Source organism: Patagioenas fasciata, chromosome 3 (genome assembly GCF_037038585.1).
Source record: "Patagioenas fasciata isolate bPatFas1 chromosome 3, bPatFas1.hap1, whole genome shotgun sequence".
NCBI classification, from domain to species: Eukaryota; Metazoa; Chordata; class Aves; order Columbiformes; family Columbidae; genus Patagioenas; species Patagioenas fasciata.
The window spans coordinates 100206659-100224867 of record NC_092522.1 but is presented as its reverse complement, the minus strand read 5'-3'; the positions used below and the strand labels follow the sequence as shown (position 1 = coordinate 100224867).

Below are 18209 nucleotides of genomic sequence, written 5' to 3'. Positions count from 1 at the left end.
GAACTTGAGATACCATCATTTGCTGATTACTTGAGTTAACTTTGCCATAGGGGTTGCCAAAAATGGTGTATGTCTTTTTATGGAATGAATTTTATCCTCTCAAAATAAAATAGGAGCATGCATTTCAAGTAATATCTCAGAAAATGCCATAGTATGCATTTTCAAATTAATTCTGTGCAATTTGTATCTACAGCTGTTTCAAAAGCTTGACTTCTTTTGGGCAAATTCAAAGTTGTCTTTTTAAATATGGCTTTATAGACCTACAGGCTACTGTGCTTGAAAGAAAATGAAAAGATACATATTACAGAGAGCTAAACAGTAATCCTGTTGTGTGCTGGGTTTCCAGTTTAGCTTGTAATAAAGCTCTTCAAATTAATGGCCTTCTCATCCAAGTGCTACTCCCAGTGACTGTTGCTCTGAGAATAGAAGCTTACTACTCCCACAGTCATTCTTCTGTGCCTTTCATGAGGATGAAACTGCAGGTGACTATGAAAGAACAGTCAGCACGTTGGAGAAGTTTTCTCCCTTTCTGTTTTTCCCATCATCTCAAGGTTCACAAAAAAAAAAAATCTTCAACTTGTTGTGCTCTTGGCTTTCAGTCTTCCCTTTCTGTTCAGCGAAAGCATGAAGAGGACAGAGATGGATGCTTCTATTTATTTCCTTTAAGATGTAGCAACAGCAGCATTGGTGTTGTTATTCTCTGGCGTGATTTGGTTCAGTCTTGCCAGGAGTATGGCAGAAGTTCTTCATATGAGCTTTTCTGACTCAACCCCTTCTCTGGCTCTTTTTCTCTTCCTTTGAATTAGTAAAAAATAAGATGCAGTGATGAACAAAACTGTATTTTTAATTTACATTTACAATTCAGTAGTGTTTCGTATCGGCATAAAAAAAAAAAAAAAGGAGGAGGATTTTGTCCATAAATCTACATTAAATGTCTGTACAGACAGTTTTACTGCTCTGTAGTCTGACTGCATATAACGGTGTTTCCCTCTTTATTGAAAGATAAAACTGAAAAAATGGATAGGCTATACATTCTGTGATTATTTTATGAATTCTGTATAGGAGAATATGCAATTAGAGGGTTACTAGGAGCTTTTTCAGTGTTTCCTACAGAATTTCTTCTTCTGACTTAATGTTCACCTTAATATCACCACTGGCACTCAACTCAAATAAACAATTTCTTTACTATACTTTTCCATTTATCTCTCCCCAATTTCTTTTATCCATTTCTTGACTGTCCTACATTTTTCCTCAGTGATTAATGTGTTGGTTTTTTTTTCTTCAATCTACCTAAGCTTCTTTTAAATAACTTTGTCACTGGTCTGACTTGTTGTTTAGTCAGCAATTCCTTGGTGTAGAAAGATGAAGAGTTGCTACAGATTCAGACTTTTTTCAGGTGAATTTTCAAAAACCGATAGTTAAATTTTTTGAGAGGTGCTTTGTTTCGCTGCAACTGACAGGTGCTGCAGTAAGCTATGAAACCATTTTGCACTGCAAAATGCAGCACTGAGACAACAATGCCCTGAACCACCAGAATGCTCATTGAAGTAGCTTGATTTTGGACCAGAAATATCGAACCAATGTAGGCAATGTTGTTTAATGCCCAAGAAGCCAACCAAGCTCCTCAGCTGATGGCAGATCTTCATATTTTATTTGACATGAGAAGTGACATGTGTCAGGGCTCCATGCACCGCAGAAACCTGTTTTTACTTCTCTGGCAATGAAGAATCCTCTTGCTACAGGAGGACATTAAAAGCAATTTGGCAGGAACTGTTTATCCCCTGATACTCCTCGCAATATTTTTAACGAACTGCAGGAATGAGAAAATAGAACCACTAATGAATTGATTTTACTTTACTTTTGTGAAGTCTGCTCCCTGATATGCAAACTTACATACATAGTAGGAGCTGCTCTTTAGACCTGATTGTAGTCCATTATTTCTTATCAGTGTTATTAAAAGCATCAAAAGTTTTCCAGTACTTCCAAGTATAAGTCAAATTTGGTTATTAAATAGACAGGTACAGCAGGGTGTCATGCCTGTGAGCAAACATCTGTGCCAAGGGACCCCAGAGCCCAGTGAAGTCATTGAGATTTTGTCTTCAGTGGTCACTGGATGACATTCAAAGTCAGAATAGAAGTGAACTTGAAAACTACTTAGCATTTGTACAGCAACTATTATCTCTTAGTAAGAAGAGAGGTCTAGGTTAATAAATGACATTAGTAATGATGAACAATATGAGAAATGTGACTTTTTGTTTAAAGCTGTTAGGCTAAGTATGAGGTAGACATCTATTTTCGTCTTTGTGCATATTCTTGACGGCAAGTTCAGGGCGAGTAATTGAACACTGATAAAAACAGACTCAACAAATATAAAGGACTGAAGTGAAATGTTTGAGATTATTATATTCACTGTACTTATCTATCACATTGGATGGGTTTTACCAATGAAAATAAATATTTAATGTTGAATTATACTTCAAAATTTTAAATCATGCTTATGTGTCCATCTCTGGGAAGATAGTGATGCAGTTGTACATAAAAAGAGAAGTTAGAGCTCATTTCCTGTTCATCATTTGGGTGTCATTTAACTGGATAGCCCCGATGGCCATCCTTAAACTGCAGCCACTGGATGTTTTAAACATCCCTGTCCTACAGCCTGGTCTTGGAGGAGGGATAAAAGCCTGTGTCTGGCTTCAAAATCCTCCTAAAACATCAAGTCCTTGATTAAATTATTCTTCCATATGCATTCACTAGCAGTCACTGACATTTGACTTGCTATGCCAAATCGTGCATGCTTTTGTGTGTCCTGTAGGGTTAGCTGGGATCCTTCATGATGTGTTTGCACATGGTTTTCCTCTCAGGATTCGTAAATGAATTATTTCTTTGCCCACAACAATGCGTAACACTTCTGCTGGGATCCGTGACACACTGCTGTCAGCACTGGTAGCAGGGGAGTCCTGTAGCTTGAGGAAGAAACCAAGTAGGAAGGTGAAGCCCTGTATTTCATACCAAAGGGGACTTGCAATTCAATGTGTATATATTTACTGCTTCTACTCCTAAGTGGAACACATTGTTATCATATATCCTCAAATATTGTCTGTACTTTTGGCGATTATTCAAAGTATGCATCCCTGGCACCTAGTAAAAGGGTTTGAAGTAGGTGAAGATCAACAGATGAACTGTAGAGGAAAAGGAAGTGTTATGTGAGAAAGGCGAGCATGATCTGTGGCACATGCCTTTGTGATGCTGACAAGTTCCCATCTTTGAGTGGATGACCTACTGAGACACGGAACAAGTTGGCAGGGTTAAGGATGCATGATAGAAAAGATGCACGAGCTGAAGGGCGGGAAAAGGAAAAGGGGAGGAGAGGAAGCAGGGACAACAATTTTTTTTTAACGACAGTAATTTAGTGTACATTTTATTTCTTTTTTAGATATGGCTACTTGAAGTTATATTTCATTTTATGAGTACCTAAGGCAAAGCTTTTTTTTTTTTTTTATATAGCGTAGTAATTTGCAAGCTATTATCCTTGCTTGTGCCTCCAGCATTCCAGGTTCCCAAGTGATATCCTGACCAATACCAATCAGGCCTAATCTCTATAGGATTTGATGTGTTCAACTGGCATGTCTTTAGGCCAGCATTACTTTTTATAGTTATTTGAAAATGTATAAGCTGCCTCTCAAGTTACCTTTTTCAAATTATAATTACATAAATAAAATTTAATATAGTTAAATGTAAGTGTGACATACAAATATAATTACATGGTTTATAGAATTGGGTAAAACAGTCATTAAAGTAAATGCAAATGTTATTACTAATTCACAAACTTGTATTTTATAGTAAATAAGGGCTTACTATAGTGACAATCTTTAGAATAGGTAAAGTCCAATATATTCTTATTTAACTTTCAAATAAAGTCTTTTTATTTAATTACTTTTACTTAAAGCTTGAGTAGATGCTGGAGAAATAATAATTTTCTTCAGTGAGATTGGCTTTTTCCAAAGTTCTACAAAAAATGTACTGGGAAAGTGGAAAATTGACTTTCATCTGTAAGAAAACTTCTAGTTGGAGTGCAGAAAGCTTGAAAGACACGGTGTTAGATAGTCAGAAGTGATTAGCAGATAGAGATGCAAAATTATGTCAGCCTCCTGTTCAATAATGCAAATAGGGTTGTTACTGTTATTGATTCCTTTTTAGTTTTTTCCAAAAACAGAACTAAGCATCCACTTGTATTTTCCCTTCAAAAATTTTACCTTTTAAAGCCCTACAGCACTTCTAGATAACACTTCTTTTATTTAATCAATTTGATTTACCAAATAAAGAGATCAACTTTTGATTTATGTTTCTAAGAAAGCACAGTTGCAAGACATTTAGGTCACAAACAGAAGTAACTTTTAAATGCTGTCTCTGTAGATTTTGACTGAGCTGCATTTTTGTTCAAACACAGCTTGACAAAAATGCTAATAAAACCTCACCTAATAAATAACGCTTAAAGAACTTGGATAGCTTGAGTCAAACCTTAATTTGCCAGCTCAGCAGCTTTTATGTGTAACTCTCACTTCTTTGTTTTGATTTTTCTTTTTATAGCAGTTTTAATATACCAACAGTCAAATATATAGTGATTTAGAAAATGTGTTATTTGGAAATCTGCTTTCATTTCATGGAGATTTTGTCCTAATGTTTGAATTTTCTGTTTGGAAAGATAAAGTTCATTGGATTGTAGTAGACAGTGTATCATTAAAAATTCTACAACCTCTGTCTATTAGAACTTTATATTTTTTAAGTAAATGTGTAATTGTTCCTATGGACGATAAAGGTTCATTTAACTGTATTGCAAACTCAGTCATACTTTATAGACTGGAGTCTTAAGTACTTTTGTAAGTTTAAACATCTCTAGAGCTTCCAGAGGAGAAGTGGAGAGGAAGGTGCTGAGCTCTTCTCCCCGGTATCCAGTGGCAGGACGCATGGGGATCGTTGAGAGCTGCACCAGGGAAGGTGTAGACTGGACAATAGAGAGCATTTCTTTATCAAACACTGGAACAGGCTTCTTGGAGAGGTGGTTGATGCCCCAAGCCTGTCAGTGTTTAAGAGGCATTTGGACAATGTCCTTAATAACGTGCTTTCACTTTTGGTCAGCCCTGAATTGATCAGACAATTGGACTAGATGTTCATTGTAGATCCCTTCCAATTGAAATATTCTATTCTATTCTATTCTATTCTATTCTATTCTATTCTATTCTATTCTATTCTATTCTATTCTATTCTATTCTATTCTATTCTATTCTATTCTATTCTCCCTCTGATTTTGCTGAATTTACCTGGATACAATCTTATCCATTTTGTTTCATGAACAGCCCAAAACCATCTCTACCTGACCTTTACAGACCATGTCTGCTGTGGTTTTCAACCTGTCCTTGTCACAGTCCTGTGAAGCAAGACTTTCCTCTGCGTTCCAAGTTTTGTATTCCGCTATTTCTGTATATATAATCTATGTAATAATCATATACATTCTGTTTTCTTACTGCCAATGCTAAACTACAGATTTCACTCCCACTGAAATACTTGTAAATTAACACAAATTAGTGTTGCTAGAACAAATATTGCAAAGCTAGAAACTACAGTAAATATTGTGATCACTCACAGCTATATTCCAAGCTATTTTTATGTCTTGTGAAGCATTTTGTATCTCACAGCCACGTGGGGTAGATGCTGTAGGTTGGTTTGCATTGAACAGAAATTTAATTTTTCTATAAATAAGCACCTTTCTGTAACAATTACTGATAAAAGCTTTTTGATTTTTTTTCTACATCTGTGTAAGAGCTTTTTGAAAATTTTTATTTGTACAGTCCAGAAGGTGTCGTGACACTTCTTTTGAATTATTTTATTTCTGGGAGCTTAAAAAAACAAGTGACAGTAGAGAGGAAAAAAAAACCAAAAAGGCAGCTGAATAAATTTCATCCACAGCCTGGGAGAAAAACTGACCGCATTTTTGAGATCCAACACGGAAAATTTCCAAAGGGCTTCCTAATAGAATTCAAAATAAAGTGCTGCATAGAATTAATGCTACCTCTGCATTTTGTGATAGAAATGTGATTGATCTCATGGTGCAAAACTGACTGAGAAATCTTACTGGTGGTAAAACTCCAAGGGATTCTAGTTCCTGGAGGTATCATTTCATGGATCATCTCAGATGGGATATCTTTGTTTGTAGATATAGCAGCCTTATTCAATTAAGTGATCCTGGCTCTTTAGATATTGTCTCTGATTAGCTGAGATGCTTGAAAATCTTTTAAATTCTAAAATAATTATTTTTTTTTACAGTACAAAACCTCTTTCTCTTGTTGAAGACTTGTGCCAGAACCTTGTTTCTGGGAGTGGTGGCTGTGGAAATGCAAAGTTTCATTTTCTGTGGCCTAGGGAAGATCATCAGGACAACGCGATAACTTACCAGTTTGGGTCCCTAAGAGACTAATTTGATTAGAGTTTACTTCCCTGCAATATTTATTAATATGAAATAATCTAACACTTCTATTGTACCTCTGACTTTCAAAACCCCGGATGCTAAATGTGGAATATAGTATACCAATTAAAGTATTTCAATTGTCTTTTTCAGAACATGAGGGTGCGGACAGTAAAAGGACAAGATTACTATTCTAAAACAGGAGCAAAATTCCATGGAAAAATGGAACAAAAATTTATTCTTGTGGACTGTAAGAAAGTCATATATGGTTCTTACAGGTAAGATCAGTCACTTAGGTGTCTGTAGAAAATCTCTCAACTCAGCAGCTGGATTTTTTTCTATTTCTGAAAGTTCTTCCAAGGAACTCCATAGGCAAATTTTATTATCTTTCTGCAGCTTAATGAGTTATCATAGATACTTATCGCTAGCTAACCTAGCACAAAGCCAAATTTTGAGAACCTCTGTTAGTTTTTCACAAGTAACAAATAAAGGACATAGCTTTTGCTATAGCTGAAAACTTAGTAAAAAGAGAGAAGAATCCTCATTTGTCTCATATCTTCTGAATTATCATGTTTAAAATTCACTCTAGAAGAGGCTGTTTAATAAACTCCATTGGATATTTCCTCTTCACAATAATCTTCTAAAGCTAGTGTTATAGACCTATTCTGTGGCACTCTGTAGTGTATCCTGGTCAAATTCAGATTTGTCCAAGTCAAGCTAACATAGTCCGTATTTGGCTAAGTTTCTTTATTCTACTTTCCATTTCATTTCCAGTATCTGTGTGCAAAGCACAGGCTGGAAGAACTTATAACTTTGCAGAACTGGAAAAAGTTAAAGCAGGGACAGTTTTAATCTCACACATTATTAATTATTTTCTTTCTTTTCATGCTACACTTCTCTCCTTTGGCCTATTGAATTAATTCCTGCCAGCATAGTGCCTGGGTGCCAGATCCTCAGCCTCTGACTTTCATAGGTTTCCATCACTGTAAGCTTTCGAAAATCTGTCTTTTTATTTCCCGAGACTCGTCCAGCCCCAAATTCAGACTGATGTATATAAATGGTAGTGAGGTAAGCGACAAGTTCATAAAGGAACCAGTATAAGAGAGTCCAGGGAGAGTCTGCCTGCTTTGACGTGTACACACAGTGTTAGACTGTGAGAATGTGATAGTTTTTCTCATTTCATTTTGAAAAATAACACTGCTTTGAGACCCAGCACCACAGGGGCTGGAATCATCAATTTCTGTAAGAATTAAGCTTGCTTTGTAAAAGAGTCTGGTGATTTATAACAGGAAAGACAAGTCCTTCTGAATTCTTCCTTTCTGAAATCAATTTAAAGCTTGTTTTGTTGTTTTTGTATTTTTTTTTGTTTTTGCTTTTTCCCCAAATATTACAAAATATATTATTCTTAATTGTGAAAATTAATAGAAAAAACTTATGTATCATGAGCTGATTTAATCTCAGCACACTATTAATTCCTGAAAAATATAAAATTACCATACACATTAAATGCAATCAGCAAGCTATTTATGTGAATAAAATAAACCAATTTTCTAACATTCAGAAGACAAATGCAAGTAAAACAAGTTCATGTTTTAATTTATTTTTTCCCTTCTTTTTTCCCATGAAAATAGAATTGCGAAACAGATTTTTTTCTTTGTTGTGATCTACAAATTGCATGCTTTCAACACCATGCTATTAGGCTTGTTGAGACATCCTTAATGTACATGTTAATGTATTTTATCTCATTTTGTAGCTGTAAAATAGCTGTGGCTACTTAGCTTCGAGCATGTGTTCAGCCCTTCTAGTGCAACAGAAAAAAAGGAAAATTTCCTTTATCTGAATATCATCACTGCAATAAAAAGATGTTCATATCCAATCTGGTATGCATAGTAGAAACTGTAAACTTTTCAACAATTCTGAGGTACCTTTTTTTGAAAATGTGTTTAGAGTGAAGTACATTCGGAACTGCTGAAGCAGTTCTGCATATTACTCCAAATGTATTTTTTTCACAGCATAACCATACATTAACATTCTCTGAGTCAGCAGTAAATACAGTGGGTCTAGTCAGTGCTGGCTTAGTCTTTGTAGAGGTAATTTTGTGCCATTAGGTATTGGCACTCCACGGTTCTACATTTGTGAACTTTTTTTTGCAATATCCACTTTTTATAACAGCAATTCAGTGGTTATTGACTCATTCCTTCTCCCACTGAAAGCTCTGGAAAATCTCCAGCTGAGTTTGACTGGTATTAAGTTCAGACTTTCCAAAACCAAATTACATGAATCATGCCTACACTTTGTTTATTTATTTAGAAACTATTTGTAGAATACTGAGGTTTGTGTGAAAGCTTTATCAGGAAGGACCACTGTAATACGATAGTTCAAAAGAAGTGTTTCTAATGGTCATTTGTTCTTCTTTCAGCTTTATGTGGTCGTTTGAAAAAACCAACCTCAGCATGGTTCAGGTTATCACAGGACAGCTGGTTGAATCCTTTGATGAAGAATTCAGGACACTGTATGCCCGTTCTTCTGTTCCTAGTTCATTTGCCCCAGAATTAGCACGGGTTAACAGTCGCAGGATACTCTGGGATAATGATACATACCAACACTCGGTGTCTTCCTTGGCATCGGTTTCTAGCCAAAGAAACCTTTTTGGTCGGCAAGACCAGGTTCACAAGATAGATCCTGTTTGTTGGAATACTCGTGGAAGATACACAGGAAATGAAATGGATAAATATGGCTTGAGAAATCAAGCCTATAATAAACAACCATTTCATCCAGCTTTTAACGTGCAAAATCCAATCCAGCAGTATCAACCTAGTGAAAAGAATGAGCACTGGAAGAGACATAGCTATGCTGGGGAGAAGCCAGAAAGGACACCTTACCTATTGCTCAACAGAGCAATTAATAGAGTGAACAATCCATCAAATATGTGGAAAATGCCATCCGATAGCCTTAGTATTGTTTCTTCATTACGAGGAGGATATGCAAATAACTACAATACACCCCAGCAAAGTTTTGCCGATCAGTTTTCACGACCAAAAGTAAATCTTGCAGAAAGAAATTCAATTGTACGGAGGTCTTTTAATGGGACGGATAATCATATCCGCCATCTGCAGCAAAGGATGCCAACCCTGGAACACACAACAAAATCATTCCTACGTAACTGGCGAATTAAGTCATATTTGGATGATCAATCAGATTATCCAGTAGAGTCTAATGGGTCAGCCTTGGGTGACAGATATGACAGCTATGACACAGCTGAAAATATTAAAGCTCATGCGTTGTATTCTCATTCTCGATTACGATCATCGTTGGTGTTTCAGCCAACTCTACCTGAACAGCAGGAAGTAAGCAGCTGTGCGAGTTCTTCAAATTCAACTATAATTGGGTCAGAGGGAAGTGCAACACCTAAAGGGACATCTAATCATGCTCCAAGTATGGAGAATGGAACAGATAATGTTTCAGAAGAGCTTAGCACAAATGTCCCACTTAAATCAGATGCAGCAAAAAACCACAAAATTCATATTGCAGACAACACAAAACCTAGTGTAAATTCAAATGCAAGAGGCGACTCGTCTCTCTACTTGTATGCAACACTGTGTGCAGACAAACATGCAGAAAATTTGAAGAACCTTCAAAATGAAAATATACTAAAGAGGAGAAGTTTTCCCATGTTTAATTCAAAGTCCATATTAGACCCTGGTGCCAACAAACATGCATCCAGTTACGTTTACAGCACATTGACTAGGCATAGACTTAAGCAGCCAGTTAGTCCAGAACTTCCAGAAGACGCTCTGAAGAGCTCTAAAAGTATGCACATTGTGACCAACCACTTGCCACAGGAGGAAAAGAACCTCAAAGGAGAATTAAAGAGCCCCACTGCTAGCAGGGCCATCTCTATGGCTGCTCTTACTGAAGCTAGCAAAGAGGAGTCTTGTAAGGATTGTACATCAAAGAAAGAAAGTAAGAATTCCCCAAGTTTTCTGAAGAAAGGATCCCAGAAATTGCGGTCACTTCTTAATCTCACACCAGACAAGAAGGAAAACCTGTCGAAAAACAAAGGTCCTGCCTTTTACAGAATGTGTAGTAGTTCTGATACGTTGGTTTCTGAAGAAGAGAATCAAAAGCCAAAGATTTCTGAGAATAAGACAGAGTCTTCCCCAAGGAGAAAGAGAAACACATCATCAAATTCTCAAGGTAGCTTGAACAGAAGTAAAGAAGATGTCACAGCGAGCCCAACAAAGTCTCCAAAGTCTCCAAAACCTCCAAAGTCACCAAAACCTCAAAACCCTCCATCTGATGAATGCAATAAAAAGTGTCCTCTCTTGTGCCCCCTTGAAAGTAAGTTCATAGAAACTGCAGGAGATGCATCTACCCCAAGATTTAATACAGAGCAGATTCAGTATCAAGACGTAAAGGAAATCACCACAAATACTACTCCCGAAAGTGCCCCTGTTCCTGCTCTTCAAAGAGCGAGTTCAATGACACCACAGCCGGCCAGCTCAAAATGCCAAGAGGAGCTAAGATCTCGTTTGAGTGAAAGGCGTGTTTATAGTCGCTTTGAGCCATTCTATAAGATAGAAAATGTGAGCCAACCTGCACGGAATGCACCCAACAGCAGTTCACATCTCTCAGATATCAAAAGCAAGACCTTAGGGAATAGTTACGGCAGGAGTAATCACATGGTTACCTACAACTCAACTGCTTTCCATCCATTGCAACCTAACGAAAATAAGCTGAGAGGATTTATGCAAAAGTTTGGGAACTTCCTACACAAAAACAAGTAAAACTTTTGTTGATTATGTTGAAATACAGCAAGAATAGCAAGGCTGGACATAATTGTAACTGGACAAGACTGGCGGGCAACTTCTGTGGAGTCTTCTTGAGTCTAGGACATTGGAATGAATGTACATATTTTACATAATTATCTTTGAATAGTGATACTAAAGTCTTTACAGAGATTCTATGTCCAGAAGATGTCTCAAGGGAGTTGTTTATAGTGTTTATATTGTAAGAATAATTTTATACATTTTCCTTGTGAAGAAAGTACATACTAGCATATTGCAAGATTAAGTGTAGGGAAAAAAAGATGGAGAATGTTTTTAAACCTCAAATAATACTGTTGCCAAAGATTTGCCCTTTAAAAATAGGATAGCACTAGGAATAGTCTTGCATTTTTTCAGCGTGTATGTACATTTTTAAATGATAAACACAAATGTTGATACATTGCATGTTACTTATCTTTAATTTTTGAAAACCTCTTTTAGGCTTCGTCTTTTTAATAATAATTTACCCCATAGCACCTATCAAACTGTTTGGGCAACAGATGGATATATCTTACTTTGTTGAATTTTCCATGTAATATGATATTTTTCTAAAGTATTTGGCACACAGACCTTAAAGTGACCTAAATCTGAGCTTTCACAGACTTGTTTACATGGTTAAACTAGTGCAAATGTAAGATGAACATTTAAAACAAAAAAAAACTATTTATAAAAAAAGGTGCCTTGAACATAGCTTACAACTACTTTAAATTTTGAATGGGTTAATTACGTTTGTATAACATGCCAGTATGCTGTAATGTATTCTAAAAACAATTTTTTGTTACATTTTTCTATTTGATGTTTAAAAAAAAAAAAGTCTGTGGACTTCCATTTCTCAGGTAAGTTTTTGAGTTTCACATGCGAAAGTCTGTTTTAAATGTTGCCAGATACATTTGCAACTCTGGCTTTAATAACCTATTTTTTTTAAATAAGGTTGCAAGTGCTTAGCCTAGGCATTATGAGGAGGATTGCAAGCTCAACCCTGCAATGCTGCCTTATGTTCAGATGAATATTACAAGGCCAGGAGCAATTAGGCATCTAAAAATGAGATGTGTAAAAGTCACCAAGTCAAACAGTAAAGCACCTCTCCTAAGCCAAAGAAAGTATCAGTGGAGGGTGATAGTAGCAAGTGTTTAACCTTAATGAAGGTATTTAGGCACCTAACTGCAGTCTGTGGAACACTTTTTTGTTCATCTGAGCCTCTCAGTCATAAAACAATTTCATGATGTGAAGTGCCTATGCCAGGTTAGTGTTTCCAAAAAACACAGGCAGGGTGTTTGGGCAGCAGCATGGCATCCACTTTTCATCTGCAACGTGCAGCCGGAACATCCATCTGGCTCACGCCCTCCTGGATGTGGAGGTTGTCTCTTAGGAGAATGCCATAACTATTTAGCTGCAAGATGATCTGCAATGATTTTGCTCCGAATTCAGAAATCTCGAAAAGTCATTGCTGAAAGCTTATAATCCTTACACAAGGTCTTCATGTTTCAGGAGCACTTTTTAGGAGACCAGTTCACTTTCAGATCTGAAAGGTCCTACAGCATTCTATGGGGGAGTCCCACTTGGAAGATTTTGGCTTTATTCTTTAGAAAGAAACACCAAAAGGCTTTTCATGCACCAGCTAGATCAAGTTCATTTTTCTTTTCTACCTGTGGCCCTGGGAAGATACTTTATACAGAAATCTACTTCTCACCAAGAATCTGCTCCAGCTTCTGTGAAATCACCATAGTTATTGTCAGTGATTTCAGTGAAGCAATGTCACCTTTTTGTTCAAAGTCTTTTCCAGGCAACCTTATCAGGTTGATGAAATCATAGCAATAACTGTTTCATTGTGGGGATGGTATTTATTTATGAGTGGCAAAGTCTTGCATCTCTATCCTCTGCTGAAAGTTTCAATTTCTCCTTCACCTGTGACCACAGAAGAGATTTTATAAATTTCTTCATGAACACTGATCACTTTGTTCACTCCTTGCCATAGGTGGTATTTTTCCCAAATGAACATTTATACTGAAATATTCTGTGCTGACAGGGGTAGCAGTTTCAGACCCACGGCAAAGAGAGTCTGCTTAGTGTTCCAGGCATATTTTCAGTATAGGCACAACATGCTTCCACAGCTACACAGCTAAAAGCAATGCAATACTGTACGTTTTATAACTCTTTGTATTTTTATCAGGGCAGACAGCTATTCAGGATGATGCCTGAATTAACAGTACAGCAAAGGAACTTAAGCAAGATGCAGGTGGTGCTAAAGAGGGTGTGGGTAGTTTTTAGGAGGATCTTTAGTTTTCCCTTGTAGGCAGTATTACATTTGCGAAGGAAATGAGAGAGGGAGAACAAGGGTCCTGGAGCATGTTTTGAAGTGACAGTGCTTTGCATTTTGTAGTAGGCTTTGGGAAATCTATTATGATGCAGTTTGGAAAAAAAGTTTACTGTATTTTTCAAAGTAGATTGGTAATTAGAGAGTCCTGAGAAGACAGATATTTTGATTTACCAGGCCATCTATATTTATAAAAATATACTACTATTTTGTACTCACACAGAAGATTAAGAACCTTCAGTGGAGAGCCTGCTCATAGACTTAATAATGCAAAAAAAAATCACAGTAGAACTAGGGTTTTATTTCATTTTCAGATCTCTTCTGATAGACTCTGCATAGAGATGGTGCTACTTTAAGCCCTGATCTGAGATTAATTGAAACTAATGCAACAGACCACCATGGACCTCAGCGGAAGTAGGATCAGACACTTAATGCACTGGCACCACTGTTCTAGAAACATTAAAGGAGCAAGTGCTCCTCAGGGGCCAGGAGGCTCTAGCCCCAGGGGATGCTCAGCCCCATGTCCTGTGTCCTGCCTGTGGCCAGGACTGGAAGGGGTGGAGGTAGCACAGCAGGGACCTCCCAGGTGGTGCAAGGAGCAGCTGGTATTTTGTGCCTTCCAGAACTGGGAGTTAAAGGTGGGGAAACACAGCTCACCCAATCCTGTCTGATTTGCCTCGTGTCTGCATAAGACCTCAGCTGTTTCACAAAAGAGAAAGGAAAAATATGGGGAAAAAAAAAAATAGGTACTTTGCCTTAACACAGGAAACTATTATGCACATTTTTGGAGGGAAAAAGAGAGTTTATATAATATTTTGAAGTTCCTTTCTTTCCCAAAGCTTGCCTTGTAATTTCTGCTTTTCCAAGGAGATGCATTTCTTTCAATGTGTCCTAAATGTGCTCTGCACATTGCAAGTGTGTTACACCCTGCACACACCCAATGCACTCCCAGTTTTGTAAGGCTGTGAAGTAACAGCGGTTGCCGCACCTGACGGTCATCTGGCCAAATGGCTTGGGAGTCGTGAAACCCATAAAAAGTGACATATCATTTCCACATTAAATAAAACTTCATTAGCACCATAATGGATCTAGGCGGGTGGCTGTGCAAAAGCTGGTCAGGGTTATTCTGTGCTTGGCCTTTGGGAGGACCATTGGCAGCAGAGGACAGTACTGCTGGGAGATACAGGCTCCTCATATGGTGCCCATTCAATCCATGTCATAAATAAACCACCCCTGCATAAGGTCATAATATCTAGTGAATAAATTGCTTCATTTCTTCAGCCTTGTAATAAACAGTTTTTATGGCCTCTCAGATTGCAAAATGTTGATTGTTCTCTTATTAATGGGCTGGCACTGCACCCTTTATTCATGCTAACAAACATGAACTAGACATAAAGGATGATTAAAAATTAAGGAAAATTAAATTTCCAGCTGTCTAATACATGAGGGTAGTAATATTTGTTACAAGCCTTGAGAGAAATAAAAAGCTTATCATAAAATAGTTGTTTGTGCATTGATAGGTGAAAAATTACTATTCAAAGAAAAAACTTTGATGATTTTTCAGCTTTCTGGAATGTATTAGGAAACATTGTGGTTTATAAAAGAAGTCATAAGAAAAATAATTCCAAAATCTGTTGCACAGCAATGTAAAAATAAAATTTAAAATGGCTTCACTAAGCTCTACAATAAATGTATATTTTTTTCATTTGTAGCATTATGTGGGATAAGCTTTAAAACCAACAAGTAGCTTTGCAACTCTGTAATGCAGAGAGATCAGTAACATTACTGTGGTACTTATTGTGATTTATTCCCCTTATCAATGTTGTACTGCACGGTACACTATTTGGGTTTTTTTTAGTTTGTTTTCATTAAAGTCGGGAGAGCTAGGGCGACATAAAGCTGCAGTAGTTCACAGGTAGTTGAGACCCGTTCCTCCAATTTTGTCTTCACTTGCATGAGTATATATTCCATTAGCACCGTGGTGACAAGAGAGCAGACTGCAATGCTCAAAAGCCCATCTTGCCATTTCATTCTTTATTTCATACAGGTGCTTACAGATGTCCTGGTTCCTTTATATAGGGTCTGAAATTTTTCGTTTTCAACTCAGAACTAAGAGTTACATTTACGTCTCTATTTTTTACATCTTGACATGATGCCAAAGACATTGCATGTTCTGGGAACTGTTTTCTGTATTGAGAAACAAGATGGAATAAAATATTTGGTCTCGAACAGCTCAGAGCTGCTCTGCTGCTCTACTGTTTAGCAGACCTAGTAGTGCAGATTTCTACTTTAGTGATGTTGACTAGAGAAGTTTTGATCCATTTAATCTGCTTCTTCCTTAGAATGACCCCTCCTACCCAGGTCAGTATTTAAAACCGATTTTCATACATAGAACACTTCAAAAAGTGGTCAAGTCCTATTTCTGAAAAGGAGGGGGGATATAGTGTGCTAGGTTCCCAAATCAGTCTGTATATCTTGAAAATATCTTCGTGCGTTCCTGAAAGAGAGAATCTGGTTTATTAAAATTGGCTGGAAATATCTTCAGAAGAAGCTGCTGTGAAGACTATGCATCTGTCTCCTGCCATGTGTGTTAGGCAAACTAAAAATTACAGAGATAGGTGGAAATATCATTGGAGAGAAAAATAATCACTTCAGATAAGAGGCCCATGAAACATGTTTATTTCGATATTGTTACTTCCATGTGTAAATACAGCTGGGGGAATAAATGGCTTGTTTTCTCTCCAAAGCAGACAAAATTTAGTACGGTTGAACTAGAAGTATCTTAAAGATTATGCACGGGCAGCAATATTTTATTGTGTTTGAGAAATGAGTACAACTCATTTATTAGCATTCAGACACAGGACTCTTGCATATCTGTTGTACATTGTTTGTTCTTGCCTCAGTTAGCAATCAACATGTGTGAAATTCAGACTGATTGTGTACAGCTTCCCAAGTGCTTGAATAATACTCCGAAGAACCAATCCAACAAGGCATTAAACACACGCTTAGCTTTTTAAAGCAGGCAGTCCCAGAATAAAGCATAACACCAGACATATGTGTTTGTTAGATTTTGGTGAAAAACATCTCAGTGTAGTCCTAGCTGATGTATTTTGGGAAACTGTTGAATATATGGTTTCATTCTTTTCTTTGTGCCATGTCTAATTTTGACCTATGGTGACACCACATTTCAACATCATATCTGGCATGTTTCTTCCAAATGTCATATATGCTACTGTTAAAATACAATTCTTCTGGTTTCAAGGTTTAGACCAATTTTCCTTAGTGCATGTTCTGTGGATTCCTGGTGTTCATAACGTTTCAGTATGTGACATGGAAGTGAATTCAGGTGACTGAAAAAATGCAACCAGGCAAAACAGAAAAGCGTTTGCATGTATTTCCACATACAGCAAAGAAAGTGGGTGGAATCAGAAGATAAAGTCATAAGTGAACATTCATAATGTACTTATTACAAGGTGAAAATTAAATGAGGTACACCAACACTGCAGGGAAGAAAAAATAATAATCAGGTGTTCTTTAATTAAAAAAGCTGAGAAAGACTGATCTAAATGATTCAAAACAAGTATGAGGAGTGCTACAAACACACAAGACCCAGAATAGATATTACTGGGTAATTTCTGGGAGGAAAAGAAGGAAAAATAAAAAGAGAGAACTCCATCAAGTTGGTTTCAATACTGACATATGGAGAAGACTCTGCTGGTTTCATTTTAAATTGTTACTTGATAAGTAAATCTTTTTTCTCAGATGGAATTCCCGGGTTGCATAGCAGCTATGTTATAGATATACTGTGTATGTACAGATACAAACCAAAAATTATCTTGAAATAATTTATTACTTTTATTTTTTACCAAATAAAATGTTTCTTTTAAAGCTCAGCTCATTCCTGTGTTCTTGTTTTCACTGGTTCCTACTGTTATTAATATTATTCATTCCAGAATTTACAACATATTTTTAAAAAATGCTGACATGAGAAATGTGGAGTAAAGTGTTGTAAATTGAGGTATCAAAGCTGCTTTGTGGCTACATCACTGTTTGCAGAACTGCTGCACCTTCTGCAGGACCAAGAGTCCACCCAACCAACAGAGAAAATACTGAAGTCAACATCACTTTAATGCAAAATTTCTGGAATAAAATATGGGTAGCAATAAACTGGATCAAAAATTAAGTAGTGTAAGGACAATTGTGTTAGGATCCATGTTCTGACATCTTAGATTGGGTTGCCTTCCTGTTAGTTCTGCCTTGCTAGTGATGTCAGGTTCAGTAGTCTTTTCTGTGTCCTTTCATCTCCACCTTAATTTCCTCCTTCCTACTTCCATGAAACATCCTTCAGAAATGTGTTTACCTACCTCTTGCCTTGTAAATGCTATTGAAAAAATCACCTCCATCACATTGCTTGAGAGAATTAGCTTCAGACCACTCCATGCATGAGTGCATGCTACTACTGGATGGCTAGTGAGGACTTGATTTTGATTCCTGGTCAGTGCATTTGAAAAAAACAGTAGGAAACAGTAGAAAACCTTTCTGAACGGCTTACAGTCTATATTTAGATGGAGGAAGGAAATGAAGAGGAAGAGAGGAAGTGAAAAGTTAA

General features: G+C 36.9%; 1 protein-coding gene across 1 annotated transcript in view; it reads left to right on the top strand.

Annotated features, from left to right (window-relative positions):
* FAM83B (family with sequence similarity 83 member B) overlaps positions 1 to 17481 on the top strand; it is a 55790-nt gene extending 38309 nt beyond the window's left edge. The window contains exons 4-5 of the mRNA XM_065835236.2: positions 6614 to 6738; positions 8880 to 17481. Of these exons, the coding sequence (XP_065691308.2) occupies positions 6614 to 6738; positions 8880 to 11247 (2493 nt within the window). The 3' untranslated portion in view covers positions 11248 to 17481. The remainder of the gene's footprint in view (positions 1 to 6613; positions 6739 to 8879) is intronic.
* Positions 17482 to 18209: the final 728 nt, after the last annotated feature.